This window comes from Electrophorus electricus, chromosome 25, assembly GCF_013358815.1.
Source record: "Electrophorus electricus isolate fEleEle1 chromosome 25, fEleEle1.pri, whole genome shotgun sequence".
NCBI lineage: Eukaryota > Metazoa > Chordata > Actinopteri > Gymnotiformes > Gymnotidae > Electrophorus > Electrophorus electricus.
The window spans coordinates 6,854,393-6,874,873 of NC_049559.1; the positions used below are offsets into that span (position 1 = coordinate 6,854,393).

At 39.1% G+C, this 20,481-nt stretch overlaps 1 protein-coding gene across 1 annotated transcript in view; it reads right to left on the reverse strand.

Annotated features, from left to right (window-relative positions):
- The window catches only part of lrp1bb (low density lipoprotein receptor-related protein 1Bb), a 217,304-nt gene that overhangs the window by 44,688 nt on the left and 152,135 nt on the right, over positions 1–20,481 (reverse strand). The window contains 18 exon segments of the mRNA XM_027032840.2: positions 490–677; positions 1,060–1,200; positions 2,196–2,318; positions 2,621–2,749; positions 3,199–3,318; positions 8,829–8,951; positions 9,526–9,675; positions 10,624–10,737; positions 11,130–11,249; positions 11,471–11,599; positions 12,212–12,337; positions 13,471–13,570; positions 13,572–13,664; positions 15,430–15,451; positions 15,453–15,529; positions 15,532–15,634; positions 16,735–16,924; positions 20,437–20,479. Of these exon segments, the coding sequence (XP_026888641.2) occupies positions 490–677; positions 1,060–1,200; positions 2,196–2,318; positions 2,621–2,749; positions 3,199–3,318; positions 8,829–8,951; positions 9,526–9,675; positions 10,624–10,737; positions 11,130–11,249; positions 11,471–11,599; positions 12,212–12,337; positions 13,471–13,570; positions 13,572–13,664; positions 15,430–15,451; positions 15,453–15,529; positions 15,532–15,634; positions 16,735–16,924; positions 20,437–20,479 (2,091 nt within the window).

The window sequence follows — 20,481 nt, forward strand, 5'->3', positions numbered from 1 at the left end:
CATGAACATCTGTATAAAGTTCTTGCTTTCTCAGACTTTGTGCTTAGCTCTAAAGCTCAGCTATGTATCTAATCTCTCGTCTCTGCCTTAAGGTATATAGTTTACATAAATGCATGTGTTTGGACAAACCACAACAGCTACAGTAGTCATGCATACATCATATTTGGAAAACTCCAGTCATTGAGCTATTTTTTACATAGCCTATACAGCTCTAATAGCGGTTTGTAAGTGCTCAGTTCGGTCCCCTGGAATGCTCTGCTGGGTCTGCATCTAGGACTGTGCTATGTCAGGTAACGACCCCTAATCTAAAATATAGAATATAACTATAACCTGTTTCTAATTTATTTTTCTTGGCTCTCAACTAGTAAGCCAGCATGATAGTTTTGTCTCAATATGGATTGCTCACAAAAGATTCACAACAGCAGCAGCATGAACTAATTTAGACATTCAACATTAAGGTCCTAGGTAAGGGTATGACTGCTCACAAACCTTGTATCCCACTAGTAAGTCTTGGCAGTCTTGGGTACAGCCACTGACACGTCGATTTAAGCACTCGTTAATGTTGCAGTTCTTCTCGTCTGAGCGGTCTCCACAGTCATCTCTCTGGTCACACAGGCTGGTCTCCGATATACAGCGGCCGTTGGTGCACATGAAAAAAGAGCCATTGCACAGGCTCTCTGGAAGAAGAACAGCCACAAGTAGAATAAAAACCCTGTTTTCTGACACAATATAAATTGGAGTATATTATACGCACTTCTATCATGCGGCAAAGCCACCATATAGGCCAAAAAACCCTGAATAAATGAATAAACCAATAAGACAGAAGACCAAATAGTATTCAGAAGCTTTATGCAAGTGGCAGCAAGCTCAAAGGCTTTTTACAGATGGTGGTTCCACTCAGCCAAAATTCACATCCCCCCCCCCCCCCCCGAGGTCTGCCTCCGTCCGTGGCTTTCACTAGTGGTGTTCCCTCTGCTGCTTGTATTCTGTCAGATGCTGGGTGAGCCCTGTTTCCATTGGAAATAAACCCTTGAGAGGCAGGCTGTGCAGGACCCTTACCAGCAGCCAGGCATTTGAGGTTACGAGGGAGCTCGTCGGAACGGTCCGGGCAGTCCGGATAACCGTCGCACTCCCACTGCGTACTGAGCAGGCAGCGTCCATCGGCGCAGCGGAATTCATCCGGCCCACATGAGCGGTACACTGCAGGAGACAGGAAGCCATGAGCCCCCTGACATGTACATCCTCCCTCAAATGGCGTTTCAATGCTCGACAAACTAAACTGTGCACCATTCCTTCCAGAGTTAAAAACCACAACTTGGCAAATGGGATCAGGTTGTTTTCCTACTGCCGATCGGCTGTGTCCTTATATTAAGAGGACAGTTCAAGCAACCTTTGCGAGAATGACCAATCCTAAAAAGCAGAACCAGGAACATGTCTAGGGATCCGTGTGACAGATACATCAGAACATTACTATGAGAACAGAATAGCTGTAGATCCTATGCAGGATGAGCAGATATGTGCCAGAGCGACATGATTAGCGCCAAGTTTGCTAACAGTCCTCTAAATGCCTCTGCTGGCCTTTAACTTTCATGTAGCAGTTTTTAACTAAGACTTTAAAATACCACTTTTTATCTCCTTAAAACATGTCCATAACCAAACATTTACTACCTAATTTTATTTTTAACTGACACCGAAGTAGCTTTCTCAGCTTAGAGTAATGACTGCTAGTTGGCTGGGAAACTGCTACATTCATGCCCCCCACTGAAGGGTTGCCCTTTCTCGTTCAACCCCAATTTTCCAATCAAATAAAGTTCATATAATGTACATTTACAAATACATACATTATTTCATGAAAAAGACAGAACTCCTTTCTTTATAACATTTTTTAAATCTTTTTTTTTTGCAATTCAATGCAATTCAAGAACGGATTCTTCAAGAATTCAAGAACGGAAACGGAAAATGAGCTGAAAGCTTAAGGTTTCATTGAAGGTTAAATTAAATTTTTACACTTTTTTAAAGAAGACATTTAAAGGTTTTGCTTTACACTTACACTATATGGTGGCCCTAGTTGATGGCCCTATTTTTTCTTACACAGAAATGAAATGAAGGACTTCTCTATGTCCCATAGACTTTACAGCAGCACACAGCGTATTTACTGCAGCGAAGTAATAAAGAGAAAGAAAGCTATCGCTTACCACATTCCACTGACTCATCGGACCCATCCCCACAGTCATTGTCATGGTCACACACAAAGCGTTTTGGGATGCAGGCCTTGTTAAGACATCTGAAGGCATTTTCATCACATGTGATATTAGGTGCTGTGGGTAAAAACCAGGAGCTGGAGTTACAGCAAAGACCTCAGCGATATTTACCACATTATTGAACAAAACCACAATAAACAGTTAGTCTACATGTCAGATCAGTGCACTACACGTTGAAGATGATCATTTCAAATCAAATAAGGGAAAAAAAATTCTTTGTCATTTATAGTCAATACATCTGCCCATATTCTTTATAATAAAAAAAATATATGTTTACACACTAAATTGACACTCCTGTGTGGCAGTTCCAATAGCACTGACATGAAAAAGGCACTGGCTGGAAGAATATGGATCTTTACCACAGCCAGCTGCTGACAGTTCATCGCTGCCATCGGGGCAGTCTCGTTCACCGTCACAGAGCCAGCGCCTGGGCACACAGGCATAGGACCCCGGGCAACTGAACAATCCAGGGCTGCAGGTCACAGAGCCTGAGTAAGAATTGATCATGTTAGTGAAGGAGTGCGAACTGCAGCTCACATCTGTTCAGACTGATAGACTTTAATGCACCAAGACGGCTTACATGACCAGCATCGGGGCTTGAACATCCATTCTGGAAATGATTTTATAAGAGAATATGGTGCATTTAAGTTAGCAAGGTCTATTTTACTGGTCTGACCGTTTTTTCTCTGTTTAATTGTATCTGTATGATAATATGTAATATGTCTCTGACATTCCATTACAACTTCATAACCTTTACCACTAATGTCTATTAATACGTTTGACACCTCTGGATCTCCACTATCAGGATATTTTTATAAGGCTACATCTAATTTGAACTCTCTGTTAATTTTCTCTGAAATGGATTCAAAACCGTGCCTATAGGTAGGCTTTGACAGTACTCATCTAGCACTGTAGGGATGTGTGTCATAATGCTTACCGCAGAGATCTTTGCTTTCATCCACTCCATCGCCACAGTCGTCCTCCCCATCACACAGCCACTGCTTGGCTATACACTTGTTCTTGGAGCAGGCAAACTGGTTCCACAGACAGGAGGAATCTATCAGCAGCAAAAGTTCAAAAATGGTGGGCAATGATAACTCTTAAGCAAGATAATTCACATGACTAACCACCTTCCCAGTGGTTTTAGAGAGGTTTGCTTTTCCGAGGATGTCTATAAACAGTGATTGTTCAGTTTTCTTTGGCTTTCCATGAGCTTTTGAATTCAAAATACCTAAAGGCATTATTTTGAAAACAAAGAAAGTAGCTCCAAAGATACTGTGAAAATGTAGCTCTTTTCGTGAAATCTATAACAATGTTAATCTCAAGCATAAACATCAGAGAGGTATTGTGCTGGTAATAAAAAATACTGGAGGAGTCTATCTACAGCAAAAGTAACAGTAATGATAACTCCAGCAGAGACAACTCACATAACTATCCACCTTCACCGTGCTTGTAAAGAGGTTTTCCAAGGCTGTGTTATCAATGGTGATGGTTCAGTTTGCTCTGGCTTTCAAAGTCTTTTGAATATAGACTACATCATCATGTGCCTTCTAACTCCCATTTTGAAAGTGTAGTGTTTTTGTAGCTGTCGCTATCAATGTTAATGACAAGCACCAACACTGGAGATCTATTGTGTTGGTAATATCTAAAAATATATGAGTACTGTTTCCATTTAATGATGAATACTAAACACCTTATACTGTCTGCATATTTGTACTGACAATTGCACTAGGACTCAGAAGACTGATTTTGTTTCCTGATTAAAAGATATGTTTGAAGATAAGCCCATATAGGTGGTTATCCCATAATTTTTAACAGAGAAATGGACAATGCAGAAAAAAAAAAAAAGAATACACTTCTCAGACCTCATTGCAGATGTGTCCTGGTATTATCTTTCAGAACATAACCTCCATCTCACTGTGGTTTTTCAGTAGATTGTATCATGAATAAGTCTGGTCTGAGCTTTGAAAATATGCCAATAGAGGCAGAAAGATTCTCTCCAGGGGTCACACCATGGAGAATGGAATTATGGGTCACAGCAGGAGAGACTGGTCTCAAATTCTCATGTACCTCTGTGACTGGCTGATGCACTCACACCAAATCTTCAGATTTCCTATCTGCCTTTGAAGTGCTGACAGCGAGCAAAGATCATGTTAAAAAAATAAAAATGTTATCTTTCCAATTACTGTAGCTGTGTTAGTGGCAGAGTGGATACCTTTCTTTTAGAATGCTGGTCAGGGGAAAATCTGCTCTAATAAAAAAATCAGAATAGGCCTACTGCTTTTCAGACCATACCTTAGTACAATACCTGGAAATCTGTTGTTTCCATTCATTTACAACTGATTATAGCACAACCTTTCTGACAGCTTAAATAAAAAGAAATGTTTAAATAAATAGATACATACATAATACTCTCACAAAACATGATTTAAATGAAATTTTACAGTGAGGCCGTTTATAAATGATTGCAGGAACAGCAAGGCTTAACAATCATCTCACTGAATTTAACCTCAGTGAGAAACTGCAGTGGAGCAGTAGGTTTCTCAATACAAAAGGTCTATCACAGAGCTCCCCCACTGCACATTTACAAATGATGGGAAACAATAGTTTTAGTAAGCTATCATCAAAAAGAGAATCTATCTTTAAGGTGGCTTAGAAGTTGAGTTGCATATTTTCTGATCTGAATGTGTTTTTACTTTTTCTACCATAATTGCATGCTGTCTGTTAAAACTGGCAGCAATTTCAATGATAGAGGGATTATTAAGCAATTTTCTACCATTACAAGTATCCCCAGGAGCCTTACAATGGAGGCAAATGGGGCATGAGAGTAAAGTTTTAAAACTTTCCAATATATCAATTTAAAAAATGCCAAGGTATCACAAATCATGCTCTCTGGATGCACTACTTACTGCATTTATCTCATTAAAATGTTTTGGAAAAAAGTAATATGTAAGAGATATGGCATTTTATTTATCAAGTTTTTTAACAATTGCAGAAAACTCAAAATAAACAAATAAATAAGCAAAACCCAAATAAGACTGGAAAGCTAGTTAGACCTATTTAAGATGCACACAGTATGAGATCATCTGAAGACATGAATCACCGAGTTTTGATTTTAATAAATTTAAACCATCACTGCAAGGGTTTAAGGCCTGTGCATCCATGATTCATTAACTCTGACTGGAAGTTTCTGGGGAACATTCACTGTTGAATATATTTTGAAAATATGTCACAGTTTAGTTTGTCATCTATCATTTCCACAATTTAAGATGTTAATATTGTTTGTAAAATATTGCTTAGAATTATGAAACTCAGAATACCCTTCAAAGAAAAAAATGATGGGAACAAAATGCTCCCTTCATAAATATATACCTTCACACCATCTAAATTAAGGATTTGTCATTTCCAGTGGCAAGCCGTTTTAATACTAATGGACATTGCATTAATGACAGATCTGTTTGCACTGATAGTTGTTTCTATGGCAGCAATAAAAGTAGGAAACTCAAAGAAAAATTACTGATCTACACTCATGCAATTTTAGATTTTTAGATGGAATGATTTAAACATCTACTTTTTCATACATAAACTAATTTTTAGTCCTTTGTTTTCATAGCTGATGAGAGACCTCTGTCCAAAACAGAAACCTTGTGTACTTCACTACAATTTTTAATCTCTATCTTTATATATACAGTGATATCAAGACTGATTATATGGTGTAAATAACTGAAACAATTATACATAATAAAAATTTAAAACATACAGCTAAATAAGAGTAAAGAAATAAGTGTGGGAAAGCTAAATAACAGTTCAGGTGTGTTTGTGCTGCAGTGTGGAAGCTTGCATTATTGTGTGAATGGGAAAATCGTGGTACACATTTGATTTTGGTTTTGCTCTGTATATACAAATAAGGCTGGCTGGTCCTGGAATATCTTGCTGATCCCATGAATCATTATAGTTTATTTCACGGCTAAGGATGTTTTAATGCTAATCCTCAAGATTGCTTTCAATACTGCTGCTCTCTTTTTCTGATATTGCTCCTAAACACTGGAACAGTGTTCCAGAAAATCTTATCATCATCATCATCATCATCATCATCATCATCATCATCATCATCATCATCATCTTCTTCTTCATCATCATCATCTTCTTCATCTTCTTCTTCATCATCATCTTCATCATCATCTTCATCACCATCATCTTCATCTTCATCATCTTCATCATCATCTTCGTCATCATCTTCGTCATCTTTATTTTATAATTTTAAAATGAATATGAATAAAATGCAGCCTTTATAATATAATAAAGGCACTATAAAAAAGATAACAATGCATCCTTAATTTATAAATGTAATATTAACTTGTTTGTGACATAAAAGAGATTGACCTGTATTTTAACTTCCTTATTTACAATCGATCTTTTCAAATTTGGCGGCTGTGTTCTCAGAACTTGGATATTTGGCAAAATTCTCACATTGAAGGTACATAATATGACGTATCTTTGGAAGGTCACGCAGGAGAAAGATAATACAGCGGTTCTTGCAAGGAATGGATGATAATATGGAAATTTGCTGGAGTGGGTTTTGGAGTGAGGATTTTTGTTAACAACTTTACAAGAGCTTCAGGAATTAAAGAGAGTTTCGATAGAGACGACGTGAAACCAGATTTTAGAATGGCTTTCAGAATTTGAGGAGTTTGTTTGATGAAGATATTGCCTTGTAAAATGACATGTTAAAAAAATCAATTATCAATTAACTGAGTAATCTTCCATGCAATGTAATCTTCTAAACATATGCCTTTGCAGTGTAGCAGCAGGTTCTATCACTTCAAGTATAGAACCCTAGCCTGGACATTCTGTTCTTCATGTTTACCTAGTTTTCTCCAAATTTAGTCATTGCTAGTTCCCCCAGCCATCTAGGTCAACGCACGCAGACTGACACATTCTTTTCTCATCCACAACATCACAGGCCACCTGAACGTAACCAACTCTGTATAAGTGGCTATATATAATTATTTGATACTCAGTTTGGAAATGTTTACATTCTCTTATTTGAAATGATTTTTCATTTGTCACATGAAAAAACCTGAGATTATACCCTATAATACTTTAACCTGCTTTGATTAGTCTTTTGACTGACATGCAACAACCCACCACAGATGAGACAAAAAGCCTTTCAGATGTTGTGGACTGACCTTGCCTGAAGTACCGCATACATTAAACTTTTTATAATGCATACATGCAAGGCTAATAATAATAAAAAAAAACAAAAACAAAAAGAAAAAAACAACAACATGTGAACATACAAGGCTACCTTAATTATTAGCTATTAGTCTGACTGTATCAAACTAAATTCTGGCACATCTTTTAGTGATGCGATGTCATGGCCTTTCTCTGATCAAGCAACTGGATCCTGGTCTGAACCCAGTCTCATTTTATTGTACTGCGTGAAATACTGTTGGCAAACTAGCTAGTTAGCTTGTTTAAAAAATAAGCTTGTTTTTCCAGCAGATTGAAGTTTTCAGATTCCTAAGGCTGACATTGAGGACTGCCCCTGAGAGTGGAGTTTTTAGATTCCCAAAGACTAAGTGTTTTTATTACTCTAAATGGCTTACATTACTGTCTCTGTGGGAGGACGTCTGTAAAGCAAAGAGCTCAATTATTTTAAAAAAGTGAAAAGAATATTTGAAATGTGGTTTCAAGAAAGATAAAATCTCAGCTGACGATGTTGAAGTGATGTTAACATTATGGTCAAAGATGGGTCAATAACCAGCAGGCTGGCAGGTTTAGATCCAGCACTAGAGAGGGGATGGTGCAAGCCAGCAGTCAGGGGATTACTGGTGTCAAGAGTTCTAATTCAGCCTGCAATGTTTTGGCCCTGGAGTACTGCACTGAAGCAGGAGCTCTGCAGCACGGCTGATTCTGATTAAGACAGTAACCGCTATCTCTGTTTCTGGGAGTGTGTAGAATAGATGTTAGAATAACATTTTTAGCAATGCAATTGCTAAAAAAATGCTAAAATGCTAAAAAAAATGTAGGATTGCTGTTATATTCTCAGATTGACAGTGCCTTTAGGCATATGCATAGTGCATCAATATGTGCTAAGTGTGGGCATAGAGGAAAAGAAAAATTATGGAGGATGTTAATAATTAATGATTGCCTTGGGAGTAGCAAACAGATTGGACAAGTATTGACTAACACATGATAAATTCCTCCATCATTATACTTGTATTACTAACCTTCTAAATTAGGATATCATAATAGCATCACAGTGTTTAAAAGCAAAAAAATCTGTGGCCCTAGTTGAAAGGAAACTGTGTTCCTTTTGTAAAATCAAATGAAAATGACTGATATGTGGCTTAACACTGACTCTGGGCATTCATTTGTTTCCATCCATCCAAGGACATAAATAAAACTTTTCTTCCATAGCCTTTAGTTATGGCTGCCATATGAGCTGCTAAACTGGGTTTTGCAATCAGGGTTAGTGCCTAGAGGTGGCCCGTTATCTCTCAACACATGAGAAATCAGACTGAGAGAGCCAAAGATTGGTGGGCTGGAAGAAGCCATGCTTACCACACTGGAACTCATCTGCACCATCTTCACAATCCTTCTGCCCATCACAGAGCCACACGCTGGAGATGCAGTTCCCACTGGGACAGGCAAAGTGTCCCTCCTCACACCTGTGCCCATGGGAAACTATGACAAAAGAGGGCAGAAGATTGGTTCTGGGGGTGAGCAAAGTGGGAGGGATGTTGTGAGGCTGCTGTGGTCAATATCTCTGTGTTAGTAGATGTCGCACTGCAGGAATTTAATGATAGACCAACTGTTTTCCATTTGCAGCCAAATAAATGAAAACCAGCTTACTGCAAACAATTGTGTCTGAGACTACATCACTATTTTCTTCTCTGTGTTAAAGATACGGTGTATCATGTCAAAACCTGATCAATTAACCAGTTCTCTGTTTCTCTGACACATATTGAACTCTGAAGTCGGTTGAAATCACAGTCGAGACACGTGTGTCTGAGACATTTTGAATTAAGCTCTCACTAGCAGAGTGCTTAAAATTCCTCTGCCCTTGGTGAGTGTTGACAATTACCAGACATTATTCACCCCTTTAAGCACTTTTGGTGATTGCCGAAGCATGTAGAGAAAGACAGAGGCTTGTCTCTGCTTCATTAGACTCTTCATAAATAGTGTTTAGACAAAATTAATTTGGTTTTAATAGAACCTGACTTCTTCAAGCTGCAAAGCATAGACAGGAGAGAATTACCCTGACAGTTCATCTCATCTGCATAATCTCCACAGTCATTGGCTCCATCACAGAGCCAGGAAGGATGGATACACAATGATGTAGAGTTGCAACTGATGAAGCCCTTTTCTGACACCCCCATTTTGTAGAAATCTGAACAGTCTTTGTTACCTAAAAACAAAAACAACAAAGATACATTCTTAAGCATAATGATTTGAATAAAATGTACCCACTGGTAGTTATTCAACTGAAAATTCAGGACTCATTTATCTGATAAACTAACCTTATTTGTAAGTCATTAGTAAAAGTAAATCATTCTAGATAAGCAAAGAAAAGCCAACAACAACAAACACATAGTAGTGATATACACAAGTAATATACTGAGGAGGCAGCTAATCGCTAATTTAGCTGGGCAACATTTACAAAAAAAGCTAACTGTTAATCAAGTTAGCTGACATTTACAAGGTACCACAGTGCTGTTGTGTGTACAGAAAAGCAGTTATATAACCCTAACCATTACACAAGAGAAAATAAGCAACTCTGAAAAAATTGTGCCTACATCAGAATATAAAATGATTCTCATCAAAGGTTAATCTTATTAATATTGCCCCAGGAAAGATGACTTTGGCTCATACTGGCTGTGCTGTCATGAATGTTAAGCGATTTTGTTTAGCTCTTTACTTTCTTTTTATTCTTTAAATAATTTTTGGCCCTGAGGCTTTGTCAAACTTGATCGATAAAGACCTGCTGGCAAAATCAGGAAGTGCAACAGAACAGCACTTATACTCCAGCAACATGTTTCAATTGAATGTAATATTTTTACCGTGTTGCATAGCAACAAGTCACTAGAGGTAGAATAATATCAAATATTAAGACATATTTTTACACAGTTGTTCTGGGTTTCTTTACTTAGTAAAACTGTTGCATAAGCACTTTTTATAAATATTGTTAAGCTTTTATTAAAAATGTTAATTTGTAATTAAAATAAAAGCATTACTCCACAATCCTGAATTGGATTAAATGGGTTTAGAAGATGGGTGGATGGATGGCTATATAGATAAAAGCAATATCAATTATTGTCAGGCTAAAGCACACATGCAGTCATTTTTCTTTCCTTACTACAGTTCTTTTCATCAGAGGCATCAGCACAGTCGATGGCCTGGTTGCACCAAGAGGATATTGGTATGCAAGCGCCATCTTGGCATGATGACTCAGAGGCAGCACATGTGACATCTGGAATAGAAACATTTCATTTACACTGAGGAGAAGTCTTTATTTCTACAGGGAGAAGGAACTAATATGCTGGGACCTGAGATTATAGCAGGGCACGTGTGGGGCTGTTGGTTTGATATGCAAAGAAATTCATTTTGGTCAACCTGCTTTATTCCATGACACTCATGAACCGTATTGCACTGCATGAACTGGAACATATTTTCACAATCTCCAAGAGAACTGGCATGTATTATTTATAATACAAGCATGTCTCAAAATGAGAATAAATATGCATAGTAATTAACTATTTTTTCATTATTACACTAGATTTCCACAAAATATTCATTAAATAATAATTAAATCATTAAAATAATAATTAAAGACCTCGAATCTCAGATGAACTTCATACTCACTATTACAATAAGATTCATCTGAGTTGTCTCCACAGTCATCAATTCCATCACAAAAGCGACTGTTGGCAATGCATCGCCGGTTGTAGCAAGGTCTGTATCCTCTTCTGCAGCTCCTGTTGTCTAGCAATATAATAAGCAATAGCCAAGGAAAGCCTTAACAACAAAAAAGAAGCACGGCTTTGAAGCACAATCCTTTATTTACAGTTTCCTTTTGACTTCTGTTTGCTGTCTGGGTTGCAGGCACTGAAACAGCAGCGATGTTTTATTAAGCTAGTGCTTCGGATGATGGGGCTTATGGGGTGGAAGTGCACAGGGCTGAGGAGAAGAGATCATTCACTTACCACAGTACTGCATTTTCTCATCAGACTTGTCTTTGCAGTGAGGTAGCCCATCGCAAGTCAGCTGGTAGTCGACACACTCGCCGTTTCCACACTCAAACTGGGTGTGGATGCTACAAGAGGAGTTCACGGCTACAGGAGCAAAAAAGAAATGCTGTCAACCGGATGTTCTGTAAATGGAGTGTTTTATTATAGAGATTATAGTAATTGAGGTTTCATAAAGCATAGAAGTGATTATAATAGGCTCATAAAGAAGGAAGTTCCTCCTCTGTAGAAAATAAAACTGCAAAGGGAAATTAGATATGAGCGTAAGTGACATGCACTAAAAAGTAAACCCTTGTTCTTTGGGATATAAAACTCTAATACAAAATTACTGTAAAGGTTACTCTGCTATAAAGGTTTACCTTGCAAAGAGCAAGGTAAATATCGCAGTAAAACTTTACATTACACCACCACTGTTACAGTGTAATTATCATACTACTGAGTAACAATGTATTCTGTACTCTGCGCAATGATATTTTGTCTTCCATTATGTAATACTGGGTATTAGTCGGTTGTTCCACATTATTACTGTTGGTTCTATATGGCAATTAACGGTATAGGTACACTGTGTCAGTAAAGTTGTAAACCCTCAAGAGTTCATGACATACTGTTGGTGGAAGTGCAGAACTTTATATTCCGAGAGCACTTGAAAGACAGAACTTAAGTGAGTGCGAGCTTTGTGTGGAAGCGCAGGAGGCATACAAACACATCTGTTGTCATCGAGCAGGATTCGCTCCCCGCGGCAACTGCAGTTGACCGTGCCGTCTGGAGTCAGAACGCACAAGTCGCTGCAGCCTCCGTTATGCACCCTGCACGGGGACTGCTCGCCTGGTGAGCACCAGCAGGAGGTCGTCAGGTATCGCACGCAGCGCAGCCACGCATGCACCGTGACATTTCAAGAGAAAACACAGCGATGATAACTCCGCCTGAGCTGCTATCAGGGGGGCCGTTACGTTTTTATGCTTAAAGGCCATTGCATTTATTTTTGTTTACATTAAATACAAGAAGACCTGTCTTCTGCTACTAACAGGATAAGACAGTTGAATTGAATAAGAGATAAACTTAATATAGGCAATGTAATGCGGAAAACAAACCGTGGAATAAGACTATGGGCTTAGTATATTACAGCAATGCAAGATTAGGGTCAACAAAATACTTGAAGGAACACACATGGTAAAAAATGAGTCTCGTGGCTTACACTGCATGCTACAGTCATTTCACTCTCCTAGGAAACACTGATATTTCAGTAAGACAGCTGAAGTACTATGGCATGGTACAACCCTGCAACTATGATCGCGGTATCAGTAATTCATTGCACAATGACAATTATGTAAATGGATTTTGGCACTATGGTTTGCCTCTCATCTTATTACTGCACTCTTAAAAAGCAAATCATCTCAGATGAATCCCAGGACAGAAAAATGGTGAACCTAAAAAAAATCCAGATATACACCCTACTTTTAAAACCAACAGCACACTGACACCATGCCTGTTAAAGTCCCTGTCTCCCCAGTGCTGATGAGTGTTACTTTGCCATGGCAGGCATAGTCGATGGCAGTCAGCTGCAATTATTTGCTATGATGAAATAAATGAGAAGCAAAAATCCCTCCCAGTAGGCTCACCAGTGCCAGCCACTGGGAACCTCTTAAACCCATTTCCCAATGTCCTACTTTTCACATTTGTGTCAGTTCAGAGATGTCCTTTGCAACTTGAGGATACTTTTTATTAATTACATCTCCCTGCATAAGGTTTTGCTTATGAGCAAAATAAGACCAAACGAATTATCATTCCCACTATTCCGAACAGACCAACGCTGCTATCAGTAGTTGATACCCTGCTGATAGTTTACAGAGAAACCACAGGGCCAAGCGCCAGCAGGTCACTGAAGCAAATTAATGTACAGCTATTGCAGATCCAGTTTCCCGTAGAACGAGGCAGAACTGCATGTTGTGAATACTTACAGTCATTTGTGTCCTTGGCTACTGCAATAATCCCCATAGGCTGATGAGGTATATCAGCCCGCAGCACTTTGGTGTCACCGCCTGTGAACTTGTTCGTTCGGAAGCACAGCCCGCCGGGCCCAGTCAGACCAGAAGATGTAATTCCCATGAATTGCCAGGCCAAAAAAGGTCCCCGACCCTGACCTTACAATTACCTGTAATCACACAGCATCAGTTTCTTGACAATCACAAGTATGATGCTTTGTATAATATGAAATACGATAGAAATAAGAGCAATTATACTATTAGTTTAAATGGCAGCAAAGAAAACTCCCCCCATGGAAGGCGGGGTGTAAAGTATGTTTGAGAAGGCTAAAATTAATGCATGAGCGGAGGACATGTACAGTACACACTCCCCCAGCAACCAGTTTAGCCCAGATCCTGTGAGTGTTAATGCAAGTGTCATGGCGACGGACACAGATATACATCACAGGGCACCTTGTGGGAGCTCCTGGACCAGAGACAGGAGGATGTCCTGTGGCTCGAGAGCACCGCCATTAGCAGGAACACGCTTGTAGCCGTGATCACATTAGCCCTGCCACTGTGGCAGGATTAATAGGACAGGTGTTGATTAAGAGAGCCCAGCTTGAGCAAACAACAACTGGTGATCAGAGGAGAAAAGACGGGGAGTGTGCCAGATGGCTTTTGATAGAGCATATTGGGTAGAAATTAAATTTGTGGGTTGCAAGCTTTCTACTCCAACACCAATTATCTGTGTTTATAGAACATAAGAGTTGTCAAATACATTTGTGAGCTAACTACAATATATGGGCATGGGTGTTTGCAACTACCCAGCTCATGAGGTATGTGAGAGATTATGAAATCACAAATGAAAGGAAGAGCGGTTCGCACTGACCACAATCAAACTGCACTTCTGAAGTTTTGGTGAGGCTGTTTGAGGCCAGCACAAGCTGCCCACTGACTGATTCTAGCAGCTGCCAGTTGGAGCTCGATACACAAGCAGGAACGCAGCACAGAAAGGTCGAGACTCTAGTGCCACCAGTCCGTACCCCATCCTCACGACAGGCGGCCGATTCCCGCCGAGGTGTCAGTATCCCGGAGCTGTGCTGACAATCAGCTTCACTTAATTTTTCACATTTTAATTGGCTGGATGACAGGCCAATCCTGTAGGGGTCTTAAAGTAAGCCTTCATTAGCAACCAGGGGCTTTGGAAGGGAGCCTGAGGGAGGCCAAAGGGTAAGACACTTGAGTAGTATGACCCAAACCAGGCTGTCTCATGTGTAACTAATTGAGGTGGACCAAGAACCTGACTTGCGGAGGGCATGCCAAGCAGAAATTGAAAACTGAAGCCTAGCAAAATCACAGCAGGGAAGATTACTGCAGAGGCTGCAGGATCTCATGGCTGAGCCGGCAGGGATATGCATATTCCAGCCATCACAATTAAAACAGTTAAAACTTTTTTTTTTTCGAGAGGGATAATTAATCACAATTAAACAGATGCTGGCTGTACTGCATAAGCAAATGCTAATGAGTAACTGCAATGTGGTCGTTAAGTCTCCACAACCTCGATTATCTGACCCTCGATCACATCATCATGCTTTAGGTGCCAGCCCACAAAACACCACTACATATTTAAAACCCCACAAGGAGAAAAAAAAGGCTCTAAATCTAGTCCACTCCTTGTTTTTCAGAGAGGATAATTATTTACTGCCAGTAGCATAATTATTAATCGTCTTAGCATTTATAGCATCAGAATGATGTGACCCTTTGCAAGGGCACGTTTTTCTCCATTTGGTGCAGCATTTTTCTGGGTTTAAAGTGGCATGTTGTTTCATCGGGTGTTGAATCACATAGCAAAAAAATAAAGAAATAGGATAATGAGTTTGAAGAAAATGGGGGAAAGAAGGACAATGCATTAATTTGCTGGAGAATGAAGAAGAGAACATGAGTCCCACTCACATGCCTGCTGGAGCCATCATATCACATCGCTCAATTTTGCAAGGCTCCCATCAGAGAAGTAGAGCTTCTCTGCTTTATGGTCAATAGTGAGTCCATTAGGACTGTGAACACGTCTGTGCTAATGACGACTCTGATGTTGTTCCCGGACAGCGTGGCACGCATGATGCTTGGTCGCTGCTCGTTCCAGTTGGTCCAGAACAACAGGCTATGAAATACAAATGAACCACAGTGTCAGAGCTACAGCAGCTGAAGGAAGTTATGAAATTCAAATTATCAGTTAGGGTTCAAATGGCCTGTTCTCTTGACAGCAATCCAAGGCAGATACTACACTGTAGACAGACTGAAACCTCTCAGAACAGTGAATAAAGAAACCCTCAGTGATTTTACAGCCTTCTTTCCAAGTAGTCCCTTGACAAAAGTCCAACTTCTGCCCAACTAAGAGGAAAACTAGATACAACACATTGTGCAGTGTGCCAATTACTCATTTCAGGTTACACTCTAATTAATACCACTCTGTAGTCCATCTGAAATGAGCCAAATTATGAACTAAGGACAGTCTCTCCGAGGCTGAAAATTTAATTTAGCCAACAAACACAGGGTCAGCAAATTCTCTGAATACAACTACAACTCTGTGCTCTACCCTAATACTATGCTAGTGCTATGGCTGTCAATCAATAGTCTGAATTTTTTTTCAGGTCAAACCAATTGAAAATGTCAAAACAATTATATGTTTTTTTTCCCCCTGAACATGATTCTGTTTCACTGCCTAAATAAAATATTTTTTTTTTTCATATCAAAATAATACATAAAAGCAATTTTTGTTATATTACAGTGGGAATGAAGTTGAACATACTTATTTGTGAAGTAAAATTATGTAACTTGCACATGTTTTCTGAACCGGACCAGTTAATGCCTCATTTAGGTAATGAAGGTAATCTCCTTGGTTTGTTTGTGTTGCAAGTAGCCTACATAATGGTATATTACAAGAACTCTGGCTAACTGGGAACCCTTGAGTCGTGTGTTGAAGCATTCAAGAGACAGTGGTGAAAAAATCTGTTAAATAAAAAAAGGCTTCTTTTAGAGTCTAATGCTAGTATAACATGTCTTAGCCTGCTTAGTGTTCATTTAATGTGAATGAAGTACTTGGAGCGTTTGGGGTAGGAACACTTATACAAACAAGAAGAAGAATGCAATTTTATTAGGAGTAGTAGTAATATTAGTAGTAGCAGCAGTAGAAGTAAAATATGAATACAGTATGGTCGCAATACAAGAAATCTATGTATCTAGCTAAAATCTTTCACTGACCTTTGACACTCATCTAGGGCTAGGACATGTGGATGGTCATCTTCAGACATGGTAACTACAGCCTGTCTGTTGAAGGCTCCGTGTCGGCTCTGGTCAACTGTGTGTCTGCTGATGCTGGACGTAGTAGAGCTGGTCCAGAACACAGTGTCCCAGGCCCGGTGATAAGCCAGGCCCTCTACAGAGCCCACATCTGTAGGGAAGGTGATGGGTAGTACAGACAGACACCAGGAATAAATAAACCAAATGTTGATTCAAACCAAGCACCAAACACTGAAAAGTACTGTGAACTGAAGTACTGTGTGTTTACAGTAAGTATACAGACTGCCTGGTGTTATTCTCTGTAAAGAATGGTTGCTTTTTTCAAATACAAAAAAAAAAGCTAAAGTTCTCGCAAACAGAAATAAGTGAGTAGTAAAAGACGAAACCCACAATATGAGAAACTATTTAAATATTTTACATGAGTGTCCTTTAGGAGTCTATGTCTGATTAGTTGTTCACAATAAAAGATGCCTGACAGCATGTTTCTCTGGAAATAGCCAGGGAGTAATTAATAGGGTTCATGTGGCTTAATTAGGCGAATATGGATGGATGATTAACATCTTTGCTCCTTTCCAGTGACAGCGCATGTGTTTATCTATGCATTTGTATTTGTGTGTGTGTGTGTTTGTGTGTGTATATGTTTGTAAACCCTTTGTAGTTACTTGGATTACATAAGTGCACCTAAAACAGGATCTTATCTTTTGAGATATAATGATAAATACATCTTATTTAACATTCAAGACACGCAATGTTTTCTCTGTGTAATGTTGGTATACCTCTCTGTGTTTTTTTTGTTTTCTGAGTGCCATCACTCAGAGTTTTCTGAGTGATGTGATGGTCTCTCAACTCTGCCCCCTCTAATGGCACACCTGGGGATCATTTTCAGTGCAGGAGAAAGAAGCTGCTTCCCCAGCTTAGTGAGGAGAGACTCTGTGCTACACCGTGCCTGTCTACTTGTACATGCCTGGACACTTTTAAACCAGCACTGCCTTCTGTATATTTTAGGCAGCTTAGGTTTGTTTGTCTTTTGTATTTTATATTGACTTTGGTCTTGTGTTCGATAGTTTAGTTAGAGCAGTCTAGTCAGCTGTTGGAAGACTTCTTTTCTTTATATATATTTTTGAATGGTCCATTTTGTTCCTGTCATGGAGATAGTACAGTTAGCTTGCATTTCCCCACCCTTGTAACTGGTGGAATTTTTTTTACTGGCAATAAATTCTTCCAAATGCTATCTATAGCTGCTAAGTTCAGCACTGAGGTTGGGGGCTATTTTGACCCATTTCTTCATACAAAACTGTATCAGTTTATGTGTAGTTTTTGGGAAGTCTTGCTTGAAAAATGCCATTCTAAAAATATTTTTCATTCTAAAATTTCAAGCCACTGTTGCTGATTTGTGCCAGTGCTCTGTTTTAGTGTCATGCTATGTAACCCAGCCACTTATTTGTTTTAGATTGTAAACTGCAAGTCCAAAACCTAAGGTAGCATAGCAGTCATGTGCTCTTTTACAGCTCAGACAACGCTTCAATGGTTATTTGTATGCAGTGTTTTGCAGCAAGTACAGTGTCTTCAAACACAAAGTTGTGCACATCAATAAGTTTTTATCAAATTTGAGATTGCATGTTTGAAGAACAACAGTTTCCTCTGTGATAACCTCCCACTAAATACACTTCTGTGGCTTCTCTGGCCATACTGCACCATTTTACACATATTGCACATAACCAAAGTTACCATACTTTTTCCATCAATGACTTATCTTCAAAAACCTTATATTCAAAAATATTTGGCACTGCTGTGTGGCTTGTTGAACCATGAATTATTATTATTATTATATTATTATTATTATATACATTATCACATTTTAGGAGCCACTCATGCAGACATCCAAGTAATTTAAAATCCTTTCCTTCAACCGTAGAGAAAAGAGTTCAGGGGTGAAGACATTAAAGTGAACAGGCTATCCATCAGCTAACATCAACAGACAAGTAGACAACAACATGAAGTAGACAATAGTGCTTCTTCTCGCAGCTGTGCTACTCATATAAAAATGATAAATGATCATTGGTTAGCCTACAAATGCTGTAATATATAACCCAATCACTTGCAACATTGTGGTGAAACCAGGAGACTTTATTTCAGTGTTATATAATGCTAACAGTCAAAACCAGAGTAATTTGCTTGTTCGTTTTCTTTTATTCTTCTTCAGCACTAACAGTTGGTAAAGCCATCAACCATTTGTGATGTAATTCATCAAGTGATTAAGGACAATTTCATGCTGATATATGTTTCAAAAAATTGCCAAGATTATGCAACAGGTTTAGTATAATAATGCCCTCAGGATCAGCTCAGTTAAATCTGATTTCTGATTATGTTTGAACATTTGTAATAATACTTAACAATTTGTTGGTTTCCAAAGAAACAAACCAGAAATGAATTATCCAGTGTGAGCTGAGATAATCAAGTAAAATTAAAGGGTAAATGGAGATCACTGTCAAGATACAGATCGCTGTCCAAGGTATAGCTGGACTGGGTTGTACTGTGATCCTGCTTAACTGTAATGTAACAGCTCTTTATTTTATGGCAACTCCATGCTGTGTACTACACAATTAGACATACAGCCTGCTGCTGTCCTGTAATTGCACAATTAGACACACAAGCTGCTGTTGTCCTGTTATGTACACCCTGTCAAGAACGAAGACCAAGGTGATTTTTTTGTCGAGTGTGGATAAAGGTCACAAACCTCACGCAATCTGTACTACATCATCAACTGGACACTCAAACCTATTTCTGTGCAGTTGCAGGAACAGAAGGCAACAGTGCGAATCACTCAAGGTTAATGAGGACCTTCTGTTCAGTGGGAAAAGTGGAGCTTATAGAGTGCATGCTGCAAACCACCTTGTTTAGGCAACAATTAGATAAATGATTGTTTTGCATGTAGATGAGAACGTGTGGCACAACTGGCTCATTAGACCCATAATTTGTAATAAGGTGCCATTAGGCACTGAACTTTTTCTTTGTGTGCTACCATCAGAAACAGATATTGATTGCTACTAAAATGCCTCCCATGCTGTATATATTACACTGAAAAATCAATAACCATGACAGTCAGGATCCTAAAATATATCACCCCTCCTCCAGCCTATTTGTGCTATACTTTTGAGGAGGGTGGAAACAAGACAAGCGATTTTAATCCATCAATAGTGGGAGCAACGAGAGAGATGCAATGTTTTAAACATCATTTTTGACAGTTAAATTGCTTTCGTTTAGTTGAAGAAAAATGGAGGTGGCCATTATAACACTCTTACTGGGCGTAGCATACAGCGGGACCCAGCAATACATCATGGGTCCCCGCCACTTAAGGTTTCCAGCAAATGGCTTTCACAAAATGGTTGCTAAGAGGCCAGAATGAATATAGTAGCAAAACATCTAACAGCATGTGGGTCACTGCACTGACAACTTGACATCATGATGAAAACAAATCCCTCAGTGCATGCATACTGCCCACCAGTCTTGAGCTATCCTCTGGAGATTCAAGATTTTATGTCTGAGCAGCAGAAGTCCAACTCCTAGTCTAAATTAAGTGATCTAACTGGCACCCATTTTCAAATGTCAGCTCCAGCTTTCACCATGTGCCACATGAAGATAAATAGGGAACGTTAAACTTACTGTCAACTATGATTTGCCTTCCAGTCCAGTCATCGTTAAATCATC